This window comes from Sceloporus undulatus, chromosome 1, assembly GCF_019175285.1.
Source record: "Sceloporus undulatus isolate JIND9_A2432 ecotype Alabama chromosome 1, SceUnd_v1.1, whole genome shotgun sequence".
Lineage (NCBI taxonomy): Eukaryota > Metazoa > Chordata > Lepidosauria > Squamata > Phrynosomatidae > Sceloporus > Sceloporus undulatus.
In genome coordinates this window covers 363,427,833-363,444,166 of record NC_056522.1, presented here as the reverse complement: position 1 = coordinate 363,444,166, position 16,334 = coordinate 363,427,833, and the positions used below count along the sequence as shown (strand labels likewise).

The following is a 16,334-nucleotide window of genomic DNA, read 5'->3' as shown; positions in this document are numbered from 1 at the left end:
TGTGACATTAATGTCCACCCACTCCTTCTGGAACATGTAGAATTTTTTAGTCTGGTTTGCACTCCCTCCCATAAAAGCAGAAGTAGCCAAAGACCTCCTGGGGACTGCAAAGACAATACAGGAATGTGTGTGGTCTGTGGGCCATGTGATCTCACCACCACCCCATGTCTAGATGACAGGCTTAGCAGCCCCGTGCTTTATTAATTTCCTAACTCACAGTTACCACTTCTGTCAACCACCATTGTTTGCCTATGTCCTTCAAAATGATCTGAATAGACTAGAAAGCTGGGCCAAAGCTAACAAAATGAAATTCAACACGGAGAAATGTAAGGTATTGCACTTAGGGCGTAAAAATAAAATGCACAGATATAGGATGGATGACACCTGGCTGAATGAAACTAGGAGGGATCTAGGAGTCTAAGTAGACCACAAGTTGAACATGAGTGAACAGTGTGATGCGGCAGCTAAAAAGGCCAATGCAATTTTAGGCTGCATCAATAAAAGTATAGTGTCTAGATCAAGAGAAGTAATAGTGCCACTGTATTCTGCTTTGGTCAGGCCCCACCTAGAATATTGTGTCCAGTTCTGGGTGCCACAATTCAGAAAGGACATTGAGAAACTGGAGCGTGTCCAAAGGAGGGCGACAAAAATGGTGAAGGGTCTGGAAACCATGCCCTATGAGGAATGACTTAGGGAGCTGGGGATGTTTAGCCTGGAGAAAAGGTTAAGAGGTGATATGATAGTCAGTTTAAATATTTGAAAGGATGTCATGTTGAAGAGGGAGCAAGCTTGTTTTCTGCTGCTCCAGAGAACAGGACCCAGAACAATGGATGCAAGCTCCAGGAAAAGAGATTCCACCTCAACATTAGGAGGAACTTCCTGACAGTAAGGGCTGTTCAACAGTGGAACAAACTCCCTCGGAGTGTAGTGGAGTCTCCTTCCTTGGAGGTCTTTAAACAGAGGCTGGATGGCCATCTGTCAGGGATGCTTTGATTTGGATTTCCTGCATGGCAGGGGGTTGGACTGGATGGCCCTGATTCTATGATTCTATGATTCTATGATTCTTACAATTCATGGAATTCTTCAGTAATTTCCTTTTTGGTTTCTCCTTTTTTCAACCCTGTATCTCCTTCACCTATTGTTTGCTCATGACCTTGTTCCTCAGGCAAGTGTCAACATGAGGTGGCAAGCATTATTCCATTTAGCCACCTTTTCCACCATAACATTCATTCCTTCCTGACCTGAAATGCAGTGAAATATCTTCTGTGTCCCAACTCTGTTTAGGTGATTAGATTTCATTGCCTTTGACTTTACCCTCAACCATCTCAGCCCCCTTTCAATCCAATGGCAATCTTTTCTTATGTTCATTTAGGTACAACTGACTATGAGGAATGAGGAATTGCAGTAATGCCCACTGGCACTAACTTCATGATATTCATGTCCTGAAAAGTACCATTTGCTTAGTTCTCATGTTCACACATCAAAGGATTCAATGTGCGCACATGATATGTGAAACTTTAATTTTACAGGGTTTGAGTTATACAGGAGGCCATGGACTTCCAGGATATGGATTATACAGAGAGGATGGTCATGATGAAGGTTCAAACAAAATTTCTAAATGGATTGGCATTTGAGATGGGCCAGTGGATGTGACTCCATCAATTTCTTCTGTTCATTCATTCTGTCTTATGCAAATGAATGTCAGAAAAGACGTTTTTGGACTTTATCACACCAGCCTGCTGTCCTGCCACAATCACACTACTTTAAGAATGGAAGCATACTGGTTTGGCATAATATCTTATCACACTTTCCCCCATGATAGCACTTTGGTGATCCATGGCTTTGAGATCTGTTTTCTTCACTGCCAAACACTGCTTTCCAGGAGGAAGGGAGGGGACAAGTGAGTGTGGCTGCCAACTGTCTCCCAAACTGATCTGTTGTATGAATGTGCACACAGCATCCAGCTTCAGGAAGGTGGTGGTGGTGGTGGTCATGATCACTCCTACCCAGCCCAATGTTTTGGGAGGGGAAGAAAAGTGATTGATGTCGCCAACTGTTTCCCAAAGCTGGCTGTTGTGTGAATGTGCACATGGCAGCCACCTTCAGGAAGCTGTTCATGGCTGCAATCACTGTGAGGAAAAGGGAGAGAGGAGCAGAATCACACTCACTCACACCATTTGACTACCTGAGAAGCAGAACTGCAGCAGAAGGGACCTATCACACTAAGGCAATAATGAAACAGTGAGATTGGAAGCATATTGAAGGGTTTCACCTGTCAGTGACAGGTGCACTAGAGTAACAAATGGAATGCAAGGCAGCAGCAGGATAGACACAATATCATGGGATACGTACCAGCCAAAGACACTTTTATCCTGTTAAAATTCTGTTTTTATAGCTTCTTGTGATAAAGTCCTTTCTCAACTCATATCCCAGTCCAAATCCTTCTTTGAGGCCCCTTGCCTCTGGGCTTCCTGTTTCTTATCAGCTTTAATCCTAGCAACTCTGCTCAGTCTTCAACCTGCGTATAAATAAAATGCTATTCCTAGCCAAATGTTCCCTTCCTTCATGTAAATTGGATTGCAAACTGCTCTGTTCACAGAGAAAATGAGCTTTCTCAGTCATCACATTCATTCAGACAATCAGTGCTAAAGGTTTCACTGCCATACATGAAATGAGATAGATAGCTGGAAACTAAAAATGGTGTGCACTGTCTCATTCAGTTCATTGGGACACTTTCATTTAAGAAGTGTAAGGAATGGTAATAATATCAGCACCTGATAGGAGAGGATTATGCATCTTTCCTTTGCCTGATGTTTCCTTTCATCCCTGTATCCCCCAACCTCCATTCTCTTACCTAAATATATCCACAAGATAGGCTTATCTCTGGTATTAGAGATAGGGAACAAAGTGAACATACAAGAAATCATCACCACCAACACTAGCAATTCTATTCTCCAAGCTCCGGTCATTATACAGCCAAACCATTAAAAGGCTTAGAAGAACCCCACAGTTTAGAAAAGTACAAAGGGAAACAAAATACCATAAGAAAACAAAAACAATGACCATGGATGATTTATATAACTTTAAAGTAGACAATGAAGACAATGAAATAGTTCAAGATTTTCCATACCTTGGCTCAGTCATTAATCAGAATGGAGACTGCAGTCAAGAAATCAGAACAAGGATAGGACTTGAAAGGGCAGCTATGAAGCAACTAGATAAGAACCAGATAAGATCCTCAAGTGTAAAGATGTATCAGTAGATACCAAAGTTAGAATAATCCAGTTTCCAATTTCTATGCATGGATGTGAATGATGGACAGTGAAGAAAGCTCATAGTAAGAAAATCAACTCATTTGGTGCTGTATAAGAGTTCTATGAAGACTTATAACTTCTAATGTTATTGTTTTGTGATTCTTCTAATACAACAGTGCTATAACTCTACTACAGAATGGGAATAATGTTTATTTTAAATCAATTTTTATTTTTATTTTTAGATACATATCAATAATAATAATAATAATAATAATAATAATTTTTATTTTTCTATTTCCCGCCTCTCCCTGCGGATCGTTTTGATCTTATTAAGTGCAATGCTAATAAGATGTTACATTTTGTTACTTCCTGATCTTAAAGCTAAAGAATATATGGTCTCTGTCTCAGTTAAATGTTGTATGACAGGTTTATTTCTTGTTTGCTGATAGTAAATTGTAGAAGGGCATTTCACAGACAAAGGCATGAAAAAGGCCTTGTAAATTTTAGTATGTTAAATTAGTCAATATAGTAGTTTTAACAGAAGGAGGCAACACCAAATCGCAGCACGCACAAGTTTCAGGGTGTTATCAGGAACAAATAGTTTTGTATACTTCTGCCTGAAACAAAGGATAGGGTCTGCCAGGCATTAGTTATCTCTCTGCTTGATTTATGATGCTTTAAGCTGTTTTAGTTGCAGGTTCGAGGCCTTCATTCTCAAGGCAGAATAGAATTTATCCTCTAAGTGTGTCCCAATTTGACAAAATACATTTTGACTAATCCTCTGTCATCCCATTTTCCAGCTTCTTTTGAAATATCCCACTTTCTTTCTCCTCCTCCCACTTTCTCCCTTTCCCCTCAGCTTACTTCCATTGGTGAAAACTGCTGTCAACGTGCAAACGTATTTGCCCTTAGTTATCTCAGCAGGGAGGAGAGCAGTGGGTGGAACAGACTCCAGCAAAAGCTTCCCATAGATTCCAGAAAAAGCAAACTGCTGCAGAACTTTTGCCATCTTTAATGTTGATGGCCACATGTGTCCTGGTTTTCATCTCTGAAATGCTGAAGAGTGAGATAGGCCGCTTGCTATCTAAATATGCTTAGCTATCTTGATTTTTCTTTTTGGTATACTGTACCATTTCCCTAAACCTGATATATACAGTACTTGTATTTTTGGTAAAAGTTTACAAAAAACATTTTGGTGACTTTTTCAGATCTTTGAAATGTCACTTTTTGGGTACAAAGTAGTCTGTGGGGAAAAACAGCTTGTGGAACTTGGGGATCAGGGAATTGAAATATATATCGGAATCGATTTAAATTTGCCCTTTGACCAGCTGGAGCGGGTCAATTTTGAATCGATTCATGCATGAATGTGAACCACAAATGGATTATTTTAGAGGGAAAAAATGTGATCGGGGCAAATGTAGTGGGAACCACGCTCCGCTGTCAATACATATTTCAGCAGGGACACAGTTTCAATGAGAACAAACTCTGAAGGGGTTTCTTGGGTTACTTTTGTTATCATAGCATTAGACAGTTTGGTCCTAGACTACTTCCACACCAGAGATACAAACTATGAAATTTACTCACCAGGTCTTTCATAGTGTTATTTATGGTTTTAGCTTCATGATACATTATGTTACTGATCTCTTCCCTTTTTATTTTTCTCATCCTGCCTCTTGGTTTGAGGATTTGTGTGATATATTCCTTGACCACATACTTGTGAACTTCATTGAGAAAATCCTGCATGCCAAAAACCAGGAAAAGATAAAATGATGGGTTGGCTACAACATAAGAAAACATGGAGCTAAGAAAATACATTGGATTCTCCTTCATTCTAATATTTTAACCATCAACCTCTATCTATCTGGAATATGAGACATTTGAGAAATTTGGTAAACTCATCAAAAATGTACTGAAATGAAGTTCTCCCCTATTTGCACAGAAGTCAGTAGTGGCCATTTTCAAAGAGATAACTGGATTAGTATGTTTTAGTATAAAAGGAAGGAAGAAATGTTGTGGCATCTTTGAGAACAAACATTTTAGCTTACCATAACATTATGTGGACTGTAGATTGATCAATCAATCAATCAATCAATCAACCAATCAATAATTTCCCACAGAAGAGAGACTACAGATGTATTTTTTGTAGACTTCAGATATAAGGACTGCAGCCTCAGTAGACAAACACATATACAAATGTGTTGTTTATGTGTGCTGGGTGGGAATGAAGAGGTAGTGAGAAATGTAATAGAGAACTCTCTGTCTGGTTTTCTTTCTGAAAATTATTGTACTATATATTTCCATCTGCACCTGCCACCAGTTTAATCTGTTTACAAGAGAAAAGCCTAAATTCCATTGGTTTGTCCCAACTAGAGTAGACCCATTAAATCAGTTGTTCAATATAGTGAGTTGACATAAGTAAATCCAGTTTATTCAAGAGGTGTTCTATAGTTGAGACTAAGGATTTTATCACACCAGGTTGCTAAGATACCACAACTGAACACAAACTTACTGGTTTAATGCCCATTTATTCAGATTAGCATGATTCCAATCACAAGCATTGAACTTTATCATGCTTACTAGCAACTGCAGGATAGAAGGTTTTGGCCTCTGCTTAATTTTGTTTCCCCCTTAACTTTCTATATGCTCATTTGTTACAGTCAATAATATAACTGCACTATTGACTAGTGGACCAATTCCATCAATTGTTGAATTGTGAGTCATCACACAGTTAAATCCTACTGATTCAATGGATTTCCCTCACCTTTGTTCTAGATGGGACACAACCATGAACTGAATATGAGATAACCATTGCACATGGCCAGTAAACTCCATTAAGAAGCCAAGCCCTCCCTGCAGTCCAGCTGCCTTGGTCCAGGCCTTAGAGGTAGAGAAGAACTGCTGGCCCTCATCCCCTTCCCCTCCACCATTCCCTTCTCCTTTTGTGTCGTGTCTTTTTAGATTGTAAGCCTGAGGGCAGGGAACCGCCTAATTAAAAGATTGTATGTACAGTGCTGTGTAAATTTACAGCGCTTTATAACTAAAGGTTAATAATAGTAATAATAATAATAATAATAATAATAATAATAATAATAATCAACTAAACTTACACATGTTTAGGTAACCAACAAGGTTCTAGCCAATGTGTTTTACACAGAGAAAAAGTGAGGGAATGAGAGGAAAAGAGTGCATAGCACAGTAGTTATTATAATCTATTTCTAACCATCATTATTACCTGGCACATGGGACTCATCAGATTTTTTAAGTCTTTAGAAAAATCCTCAACAATTAACAGTATTTTTGTGATGAACAAATCAATAGTTCCACTGTGTAACATCCAGGCGTGGCTTAGAATCTTCTTAAACATTGGCTGGAAAAACAACAACACATAGACATAAAAATAAATACACTGTAATTACAAATCTGATGGTTAAAGCATGCTTTTTAAATTACAATATTCAACCTTAGGATCAAAAACCTAAGAGCTACTGTAGCGTGAAGTCGAAGGCTTTCATGGCCGGCATCCATAGTTTTTTGTGGGGTTTTCGGGCTATGTGGCCATGTTCTAGAAGAGTTTATTCCTGACTTTTCGCCAGCATCTGTGGCTGGCAACTTCAGAGCTACAGAGAAAAAGCTACTGTAGCCTTTACTAGCTTTGGCTTGTCTGCCAGGTTCAGCTACATGTTTGGCTACTCAGGCTACCTGAATGATGTGTTGCTTCCTGAATGGATTACATTAATAAGTTATATGCATTGTTACCCTTAAAAATGACTCAGAATTTCTAATTGATGCAGAACCTGGCTTCCAGAATTTTAATTTGTACTGTTGTCAGTTAACCAAACTCATAGGACCAATACTGATTGCCTTTTGGCTCACAGCCTAATTCAAGGTGTGCTGTTAATTGCCATCAAGTTCACTTTGATTTATGGCAATCTTACAAATGAAAAGCTTGGAAAGAAAAGCTGGGAGTCATTTAATCCAGTGCTTCTTAAACTATCTGATGGCAGACTTGCAGGTTATTTTTTCCAATGCACCAGTGGCCGGCACCATATTTATGCCCATTGACTATAACTGTTTCTTTCTTTCCTGGAAACATGACATGGACTGGCTCTGGCCTACAGATCAGCACTGATCTAAGATGTCTGTCCAAACTATCTCAAATTTTTTCAGCAATGGCAACCCAGTACTTAAAGCGCAATCAGTTCCATTACTGTGAAACAGCTTTACTGTTAAGACATTTCTTCTCTAGTTTATTAAAAATCTGCTTCCCTGCAATTTCCGCCCCTTTGATCTAGTAGTCTAACAAGATAACCTCTCCTGTTTTGATAATTCTGGTGAAGTTGTGCAAGTCTATTTACATTCCTTGCAAAAGTGGAATATCCTTGTTAACTTCCCCTTCATTCTCTTCTCTTCACTATGTCCAGTTGCTCAACTGTGGGTCTGTATTTTGCTTTCGAAGCAGCAGAGAGGCATCTGGAATTCCCCACTGCTATCAGCTGTGCTTGGGTGGGCTGCTGCAGAGTGTCCCAAAATGTTTTTGTTTCTATCCTCAGGATGGAGCCACTGCCCAGATATTCAGGGAGGATGAAGACTCAGGGTAGGTTGGGATGCCTGTGCTCCAGCAGCCACATAAAGAAGGTTGCATTCAGCACACTGGATTACTATTTCAAGACATACCTGGTAGGGCCAGCAGAGTGGGACAGCTGTTCCTTGTCAGCTGATTTGGGGGGTCACGAGAAAGCAACAAATGCTTAGTTATTTGAGGTCCTCTAATACACATGTACTGCAGCTAGCTAAACCTTTTCTTCTGCCGCTCCCAAATCATGGAATGGCCTGCCAGAGGAAATTTGATGTACGTATTACTAGTCTTGATTGCTTTAAAAAGGCAATCAAGACATATCTCTTCAAGCAAGCCTTCCTGGATTAATATTTTAGCAACCTTGTATTTAATCATTCAACAACTGCCCTAACTATCTCTGCCTTGCAATTTTAATAATTATTTTAGTAATTGCTTAAGTAATTTAATTGTATATGATTGTGGACCAAGAGGGTTAGGGAAGATTTGGGATCAATGACAGCAAACAATTATTGTATTTTAGGAACGTTTCTAGTGTTAGCCGCTTCGATCTTCTGGAGAAGCGGGATACAAATAAATTACGGTATTATTATTATCATTATTTGATTTGTTAGTGTGTAGCCACTTGTGGGATTTTCTGCCTCACATATAAAAAAGAATTGGGTTGGCCTTTGGTATTGTCCATTTCGACTTTGGGAGGGAAGCATTATTTACTGTTTGGTCTCAAGCCATAAAGAATCTTAGGCCAGCCTTGATTGACCTAGTTGACTGAGTTATTAGCAAAACCAAAACCAACAAGTTAACCCTATTTTTTTTATGAAACTCTTCAACATCACACAATCATATATAACAGAATTCATGATTCTTGCTGTTGTTTTTCTAAATCAGGGGTGGGCAACAGCCTATGGACTTCATGCGGTCCTCTAGGGCTCTTTTTGTGGCCTCTAGGGGTCAAAGTTCTTTTTGCTTGAAAATGCCCCAAAACGCTTTTAAAGAAGGTATGGAGAGCAATTTCACTATATTTTTTGCCCCCCCAAAGCCCTTTCAGGGCTTTAGAAACCTTTTTCAGAAGCAAGCCATACACAGGAAGTTACTTCTTGATCACTTTCTGAAGTTAAAAAAAGTTGCCTTTCTCGAGTTCAGCACTCTGAGTTGCTCCCAAAGTGGATTCGGTGGTACCTCCAGTCACCACTACATGTACTACATGTAACAGCTGCTGTTGCTGTATTCTCCAAGCTCTTTCACTCAATTCTGACAAACAGTCCTAGTCAATGGGAGCAGTGGTGTACCTAGTATATTTGACACCCAGTGCAGATCATTTTTTAATACACTGGGCCTTTGGTTTGGTTCAGTGGGGTGCTCAAGTCCCACTGAAAACACTGGCATAGTAAAATGGTGTTCCTTATATCAAATGGCAAAATTAAGGTTTGCTTTTTGCAATTTATATATTTTAAAAATATTTTCAAGCTGCTAGTGCTTGAATCCATGGATTAAAATCCCGTGGATATGGACAGCTGACTGTAGCCCCTTCCTCTCATCAGCAGCCTTTTTTGGGTCTGGCTGAGCTGCTGTCTGGCTAGCAAAGGAAGGTGACTCACTTTCTGCCTACTTAGCAGACCAGTGGCTGCTGGTGAGAGTGGGCTCATGCTGCCACCCTACAGCCTTTTCTGGGTCTGGTGAGCCTGCTGGCTGGGTGAGAAAAGGAGGAGACTTTCCAGCAGACCCACCAGACCCAGAAGGCAACCTCTTCCCACCAGTACACCAGATGACATCCCCCTCTGAGATGTCACTTGGTGTGGTCCACACCCACTGCACTCCCCTAAAGATGCACGGAATGGGAAACTATAGATCCAAGAACAGTTTGGATTTCCAAATCATGCTTTGGATTTCGACCTAAGTGTGAACAGGTAGCCTGATGAATTGGTCTCCCTTGTTTTTCCATTTTCAATCCAAACTGAATCCAGTGTTCAGAGCACACTCAGCATATGCATGTCATCTATTGCTTTTGTGCCTGTCCCATATCAGCTGCCAAGGTAGCACCACAAACATGATTTGTGTATATGTGTACCTCCATGCAAGGAATGCAAGAGATAGACCAGGAGTGCAGGAGGGAAAAGTTTTAAATTGGAAGGACTGCAGATATTTTTGCAAAATGTCAAGGGTGGTGTGTGCATACATTTACAGTATATGCTTCACTTAACTAAGGGATTATGCATGGCTGGAAAAATGCCTTCCTATATTCTTGCTTCTTCTAATCCCCAAACTGTATTTCCCTAGATAAAAATAAGCCCGTTCTACCATCTGGCAACCGTATTAAGGAGGCAGGAACAAATTAAAATGTAAATCAGGGGGAAACTAAGTGGGATAGGACAGTAAGTCAATGAGCTGTGGTAAATCACTTTGAGACGCACAGTGTTCTTGATATTCTGCCCAAGATCCCCAGGTTCTTTAGACTAGCAGAAGTCTGTTTCCATTATGATGACAAGGAAATACTGATATATACTGACTGAGCATCACCAGGCCTGTGGTTCAGAAATGCATCAGGGTGGAAAAAGCATACCCCAAATAAATCTCTTCTATTAACCTACATTTATCAAGAAAGGTATCAAGATGTGTTAGTGCAAAACTCTCCAGGGGAGAAGTGTGTGGCACATTCACAGAACAACATAAATCAACATTTTCAGGGAAGTATGTCTCTATGCTTGAGATAAATCAGCCATACCCAGCCTGGACGCCAGGCTGTTTTGGAACTAAAACTCCCATAATCCCTGGGCATAATGGTGTGGCTTGCAAAAGTTGAACTCCAACACATCTAAGGCCATTTTTCACTACACAATTATAATATTATGGTTACATTTTAATGAGAAACAGTTTAATCATGGTCGTAACCATGGTTATAAATTGTATTATTCACCACCATATTTTTAAAAAAGAATGGCTAAATTGACCATTATTAGCGTGGAGAGAAAACACTGTTGGTACTCTAATGAAAACTTATGATGTTATACAAATAAATGATGATGATGATATTTTAGGGCCCGGTTATAAATAGTATTATTCATCACCATCTTTTTAAAAAGCATGGCTAAATTGACCAATATTAGTGTGGAGAGAAAACAGTGTTGGTACTCTAATCCTGGCATTACTAGGGCTGATGTCATCCAGTGGCAGCGGCATCAGCAGCAGCTGGTTGTGCCCTACTTCACTCCCTCTGTCTCACCCACCCGCCCATCCAGCCAGCTGCGAAATGACCCAGACAGCTGGATGGGTGAGAGGGCAGGTGAGCAACCCGATAGTGGACTGCACCACTTTCCCTTCCCAGAAGTGAAGGAAGGGTAGGGCAATGCTCTGCAACAGTGGCACTTCCCCACTTTTGCAGAGGCACCCTGACTGGTGGCAGAAGGCGATGTGTTTTATTTTTTTTAAAAGACGGATGAAGAGTAACTGCCCCACCAGTTATTCATCCCCTTCTGGGCTGACACCAGGTGTGGTCCAAACTCCCTACACCCATAATGATGCTTCTGCTCTGATCCACAATGTATTCCAGGTCTGGATCAGTCCCTGTACCAGTTTCCTCTGCAAATCACACTCTGGCCTGAATCCTGTGGTTGTCTCAAATAGAGGGCACCTATGGAATCAATGGGTCTTACACAAGTCATGACTTAGCCTTCAATAACTGATTTAATAATAATTGTAAGCTGTTCTGATAGCTTTTAGGGCTGAAGGGCAGGGTATAAATACCATAATAAAATAATAATTTAGTAGGTCTACTCTGGATGGGGTAACCAACAGGATCCAGGCCTTTCACTAGTCTTTGCCTCCAAGGCTACTGTTTGTAAAGAAGAATATCTTCAGAGGCAAATAGCAGCTATGGGAAAGAAGTTTTGGAAATGGGAGGCAGCTCTTAATTTTATTTGGAAGTGCATCCTAGAGTGGGGGCCCAGGCCATGACTGCTGCAGCATAAAACCATCCAATTTAAACATGCTTTAAAAAGCATGTTTAAGGTGCAATTTGTTCCTAAAGCATCAATCAAAATCCATCCGGTTCTCACATTCTTTTCAAGTTATTTGAGATCCCCCCCCCAAAAAAAACAGTTTCTTAATCTGCTGCCTTTACTTTGTGTCTTTACTGTTGTTGAACATTGTGATTTCTTTTTTTTTAAAAAAAAAATATTGAATTGCATTCTCTACGTTCTCTGAAGATGCCAGCCACAGATGCTGCCAAAACATCAGGAATAAATTCTTCTAGAACATGGCCACATAGCCCGAAAAACCCACAAAAAGCTATTGAATTGCATTGCTTTGGCCATATACATTGAAACCTACTTGTTGTGAAAGGCTGGATATACATCCTATACAAACACAGAAATAAATGAAATATACAGACAATCAGTCAACTATTATTAGGGGAAATAATACATAAAATGTTGATTGCCTTTTCACAGGGTTAAGAGGTATGGGCAGAACTTGAATAGTCATGATTAAGTCAAATTGAGTGTGCCTGAATTGGATTAATTTACTGGCTTCCTGTGGAGATGATACAATTATCATAATGTAATTATAGTTAGTGGCTGGGGCATTTTATAGCTTTATATAGTTAGAGACTATGATATTTTATAGTTTTTTTCTAGGGCCTTTACAACTGCGATCAGTACAAACTTCTGTCTTGTACTTCATTGAGTGTCAAGACACATCATTTCAAAGCTATATGCTCAACACTTGCTTCACAAGTTAATGGATTGGCTATAAGAAAAGCAAGTCATATATGAAGAACAGGCAGGACTCAGAAATGGATACAGTACTATAGATCAGTGTCTCATATTAAGTCACATTGTAAGGAAGTGTACTAAGGAAAATAAGAAACATGTCTATGCTGCTTTCATTGATCTCTCAGCTGCCTTCAATTCAATTAATAGAAATAGATTATGGGAAAAGCTACATAGTTCAGGGATTGATATTAGACTCTTTAGATTGATACGGGAACTATATAGCCATACAGAAATTATGTTTAGAGTTGGCCTAGATCAATATATCATAGAACTAACAAACCCAACTATTCAGATATTTGGGCATTGTTTTCAGTGAGTCTCTTTCTTGGAAATGGCATATGGAGGCAGTAAAGCTGAAAGCTGACAAAACAATTGGAGCACTGCTGAAATTTTTATTACAACCAGGGTGCTCAGCTGGTTGAACCCGTTCTAAAAGTTTTCAACAGTAAAGTTATTGCTCAGATGCTTTATGGTGCAGAAATACGGGTCTTAGATATCAACACTGGCAAAGCCTTGGAAATATTACACAACAAATTTCTCCAAAAACTCTGTGCTCTACCAACTGGAATTCCTGCAGCTTTCTTGCATACTGAATCTGGCTGCCTTTCAGCTAAAACAAGAATAGAATATACACAGATAAGGTACTTCAAAGGAATTGCCACCTTGTCAACTAATTGTCTTCCAGCATTGTTTTACTAGGAAATGTGCAACAACCAGTTTTGGAAATCAAGTCTTCAAATTCTTTTACATAGTTATCACTTCTCTGAGTTGAACCCTGCCATTGGCATGGATAAGAGACAATTAAGAAACTGGCTTTTCTGGACTTATTCAAGAAGAGATTGACAGTCAATTAGGACCTCAACATTTTCCTCATGGTTCTCCTTTTTGAAAACAGAATATTTTAGAGCCAGATATTTGACTAAACTGAAGACGCCTACTTTAAGAACTGCCTTCACTGAGCTACGATTTTAAATAATGCCAACTACAGTTCTAGATGGACGCTACAACAAAGTGCCGTGTGAGAACAGACTATGCATCTGCCGTCAGTCTCAGGTGGAGGACATTACCCATTACATGCTAATTTGTCGATTGTATAGCAATCCTAGAGAGAAATTACTAACACTCTTGTTGACAAATAAAAGTGGGAGCTCTCTTGTAAATTTGATTCAATTTCTTTTGAATGACACCAATGACTATGTAACACATAGAGTAGCTCTTTTGGCCATGGCTACAAAAAAAGATTAGGAAGAGAGAGCTAAATAAAATTGCCACAAATTGCCATGGAGATGCAAAGTATTAATCAGATTTTATGATGACAATGTATAAGTTTATTAATACTCAGGAAAGGTGTTTTTTTCCCCTTCATATCAGTTAAGCATTTTAACTGCACGTTAAATTATGCCCTTTGTACTTTGTGCCTTTTGTTTTAAATGTTTTGTGTGTTTTGATAAGCTCTTTTTGTTATGGCCTTTGGCTAGCACAATAAACATTTTAATCTGGAATCAGGAATGTCAAGATATATATATGCATTGGAGGGAAGTCTGTAGCTTATTGACAACCACAACTTGCATGCATTCAATCCCTGATACCTTTACTTAGAACAAGGATGGTGGGCAGCTCAGCTAAAGGATCTCTGGAGGCCATCTACTAAGGCAAAGAAAAAACAAGGACGTGGGGAATTCTCACCACAGAAACTCCCAACTCAAAAATCTATAGAAATAATAAAATAAAAATATAACATGTAGAGAAACAAAAGGTTATAATTGTGGGGTGAATTGCTCAGAAGGATGGAGAAGGCTCCTAGAGATGTCACTCAAGCAGTGGATGAAAAGGAACTGAGAGGATTTGCCTGAGGTTTGCCTAGAAAGGTTCTGTGGGGGTACAAAAACTAATCTCTGGACATTATCACATGAACCTTGGTCTTGCTACAATTGTGTTATTTAAAAAGAAAGGTAACATATCATGTTTGGAGTTTTTATTATTACACCTCTCACAATAATGGCACGCTCTCTTCTGCATTCCCCCTTAACCCTGCCTTCTTGCCCTATGCACTACCCACTTGGGAATAACAAGGGGGAGGAGGAGAGGTGGAAAAGAGTAGACTATGAGCCTTATCACATTAAAAACAAAAATGAGAGGCAGCAAGATAGAAGCACCGTTTTCTTTACACTGCCACATGCCCCCCAAACACTTCCATTTTATTCCTGACAGAGATGATTAGAAAAGGGTGCCTTTGGTCCTGCTGGAAAAATCTGTTTGGTAAAGCCTCACTTCCATGACTGTCCATCTAGAGGTAGAGCAGAAATACTACGACATCATGCAGGGAGGTAAGCATAAAGTTGTTTCTATCTTGCTGCCTTTCATCTTACTTCTGTAATGCGCTAAGGCCTCGACACTACGTGACTGCTCAATATCAGGACTGCTGTGGACTTATCACAACTGTGGCGTAATGATGTAGCAGTATGGTGGACGGCTTATTGACAGGTTTTCCCGTCAACGAAAAGATGCCCTCTAATAATGCTTCAGAAGCACAGCAGCAACCGGTCAGGCATGACATCATGCAACAGGTGTTGCAAAAGGCGCTTTTCTTTTGCTACAATTGTGGTTTAAAATCCACATGTGATAAACCTCTGTGTGTATTCATGGAGACCACAAAGAAGTCACTACCAATTTTGATTTTATTTGTTTTTCAGCTGCTGTCCCTCCTCCCCCCCTTATTTGAGGATGGTTAGGTGGCAAATCAGCCTAGATTGCTGCGTTTTGTTGCATTTTGTTGCATTCCTCTCTAGCATAGGGGCAGAAGATTTCACAGTGTCTTGGGAGGATTTAGGGTCACATGTGGCCAATTAATTAATTAATTAGTACAGTATCCCAATTTTCATCCAGATGGGGCCCAAGGCAACTCACAACATGTTTTTTTTAAAAAAGGTGCATGAACTAAAATCTAATACAGCATGCCTGCATCACACACGGCTGCTCCATACGCGGCTTTCATCTTACACTGAAAAGGTCAATGGCGCCCGTGTCCATGGCGCATGCACTGCATCGCATCACATGCATGAGCCCCATTAGTTTTAATGGGGCTCAAGCATGCATGAAACTTGCCTTATGCAGCAGGGCCCAGAATGGATCCCTGCGTAAGGCAAGGGTGCACTGTAATAACAAAGGTAAAAAAACAATCGACATCAATAATTTAAACAATATAAAATCATCTAAAAACATTACAAGAACAATAAAAAATTCAGCAGGCACATGCCATTAGAGATCTTTCAGCATAGCCACTTACTGTATATACTCATGTATAAGTCTAGAAATTTGGGTTAAAAATGACCCCAAAACCTTGAGTCGACTTATCCATGGGTCAATGTAAGTACAGTACTGTACTTTACCACACACACAAACATACACCACACACATATAGATCCACCCACTGGTGAAAGAAATTTTTTTAATCTACCCTAGAAGCACAGATTCCCTTCTACTTTCTCATCCAACCAGCCTTTAGTATGAGCAAAATTGTTATGCCTGCTGGGATTTTGTAAGCTCTTTGGCATTGTTTTCTTTTGTTTTGCCCTTTACATCCTTCATTATATGCCCCTATGTTTTACCCTCGACTTATCCACAGGCCATATCAAAATCTATAATTTTGGCCCCAAAACCTGCCCTTGACTTGTATATGCGGTCGACTTATAGTCGAGTATATATGGTAATCACCAAATGCTTGCTCAGATAAAAAAG

At 39.8% G+C, this 16,334-nt stretch overlaps 2 protein-coding genes across 2 annotated transcripts in view; both read right to left on the bottom strand.

The window, feature by feature from the left end:
• LOC121934963 (cytochrome c oxidase assembly factor 8) overlaps positions 1 to 16,334 on the bottom strand; it is a 723,331-nt gene that overhangs the window by 629,101 nt on the left and 77,896 nt on the right. The gene's annotated exons all lie outside the window — the stretch shown is intronic.
• EXOC3L4 (exocyst complex component 3 like 4) overlaps positions 1 to 16,334 on the bottom strand; it is a 75,626-nt gene that overhangs the window by 7,174 nt on the left and 52,118 nt on the right. Inside the window, 2 exon segments of the mRNA XM_042446538.1 lie at positions 4,839 to 4,991; positions 6,487 to 6,621. Coding sequence (XP_042302472.1) covers positions 4,839 to 4,991; positions 6,487 to 6,621 — 288 coding nt within the window.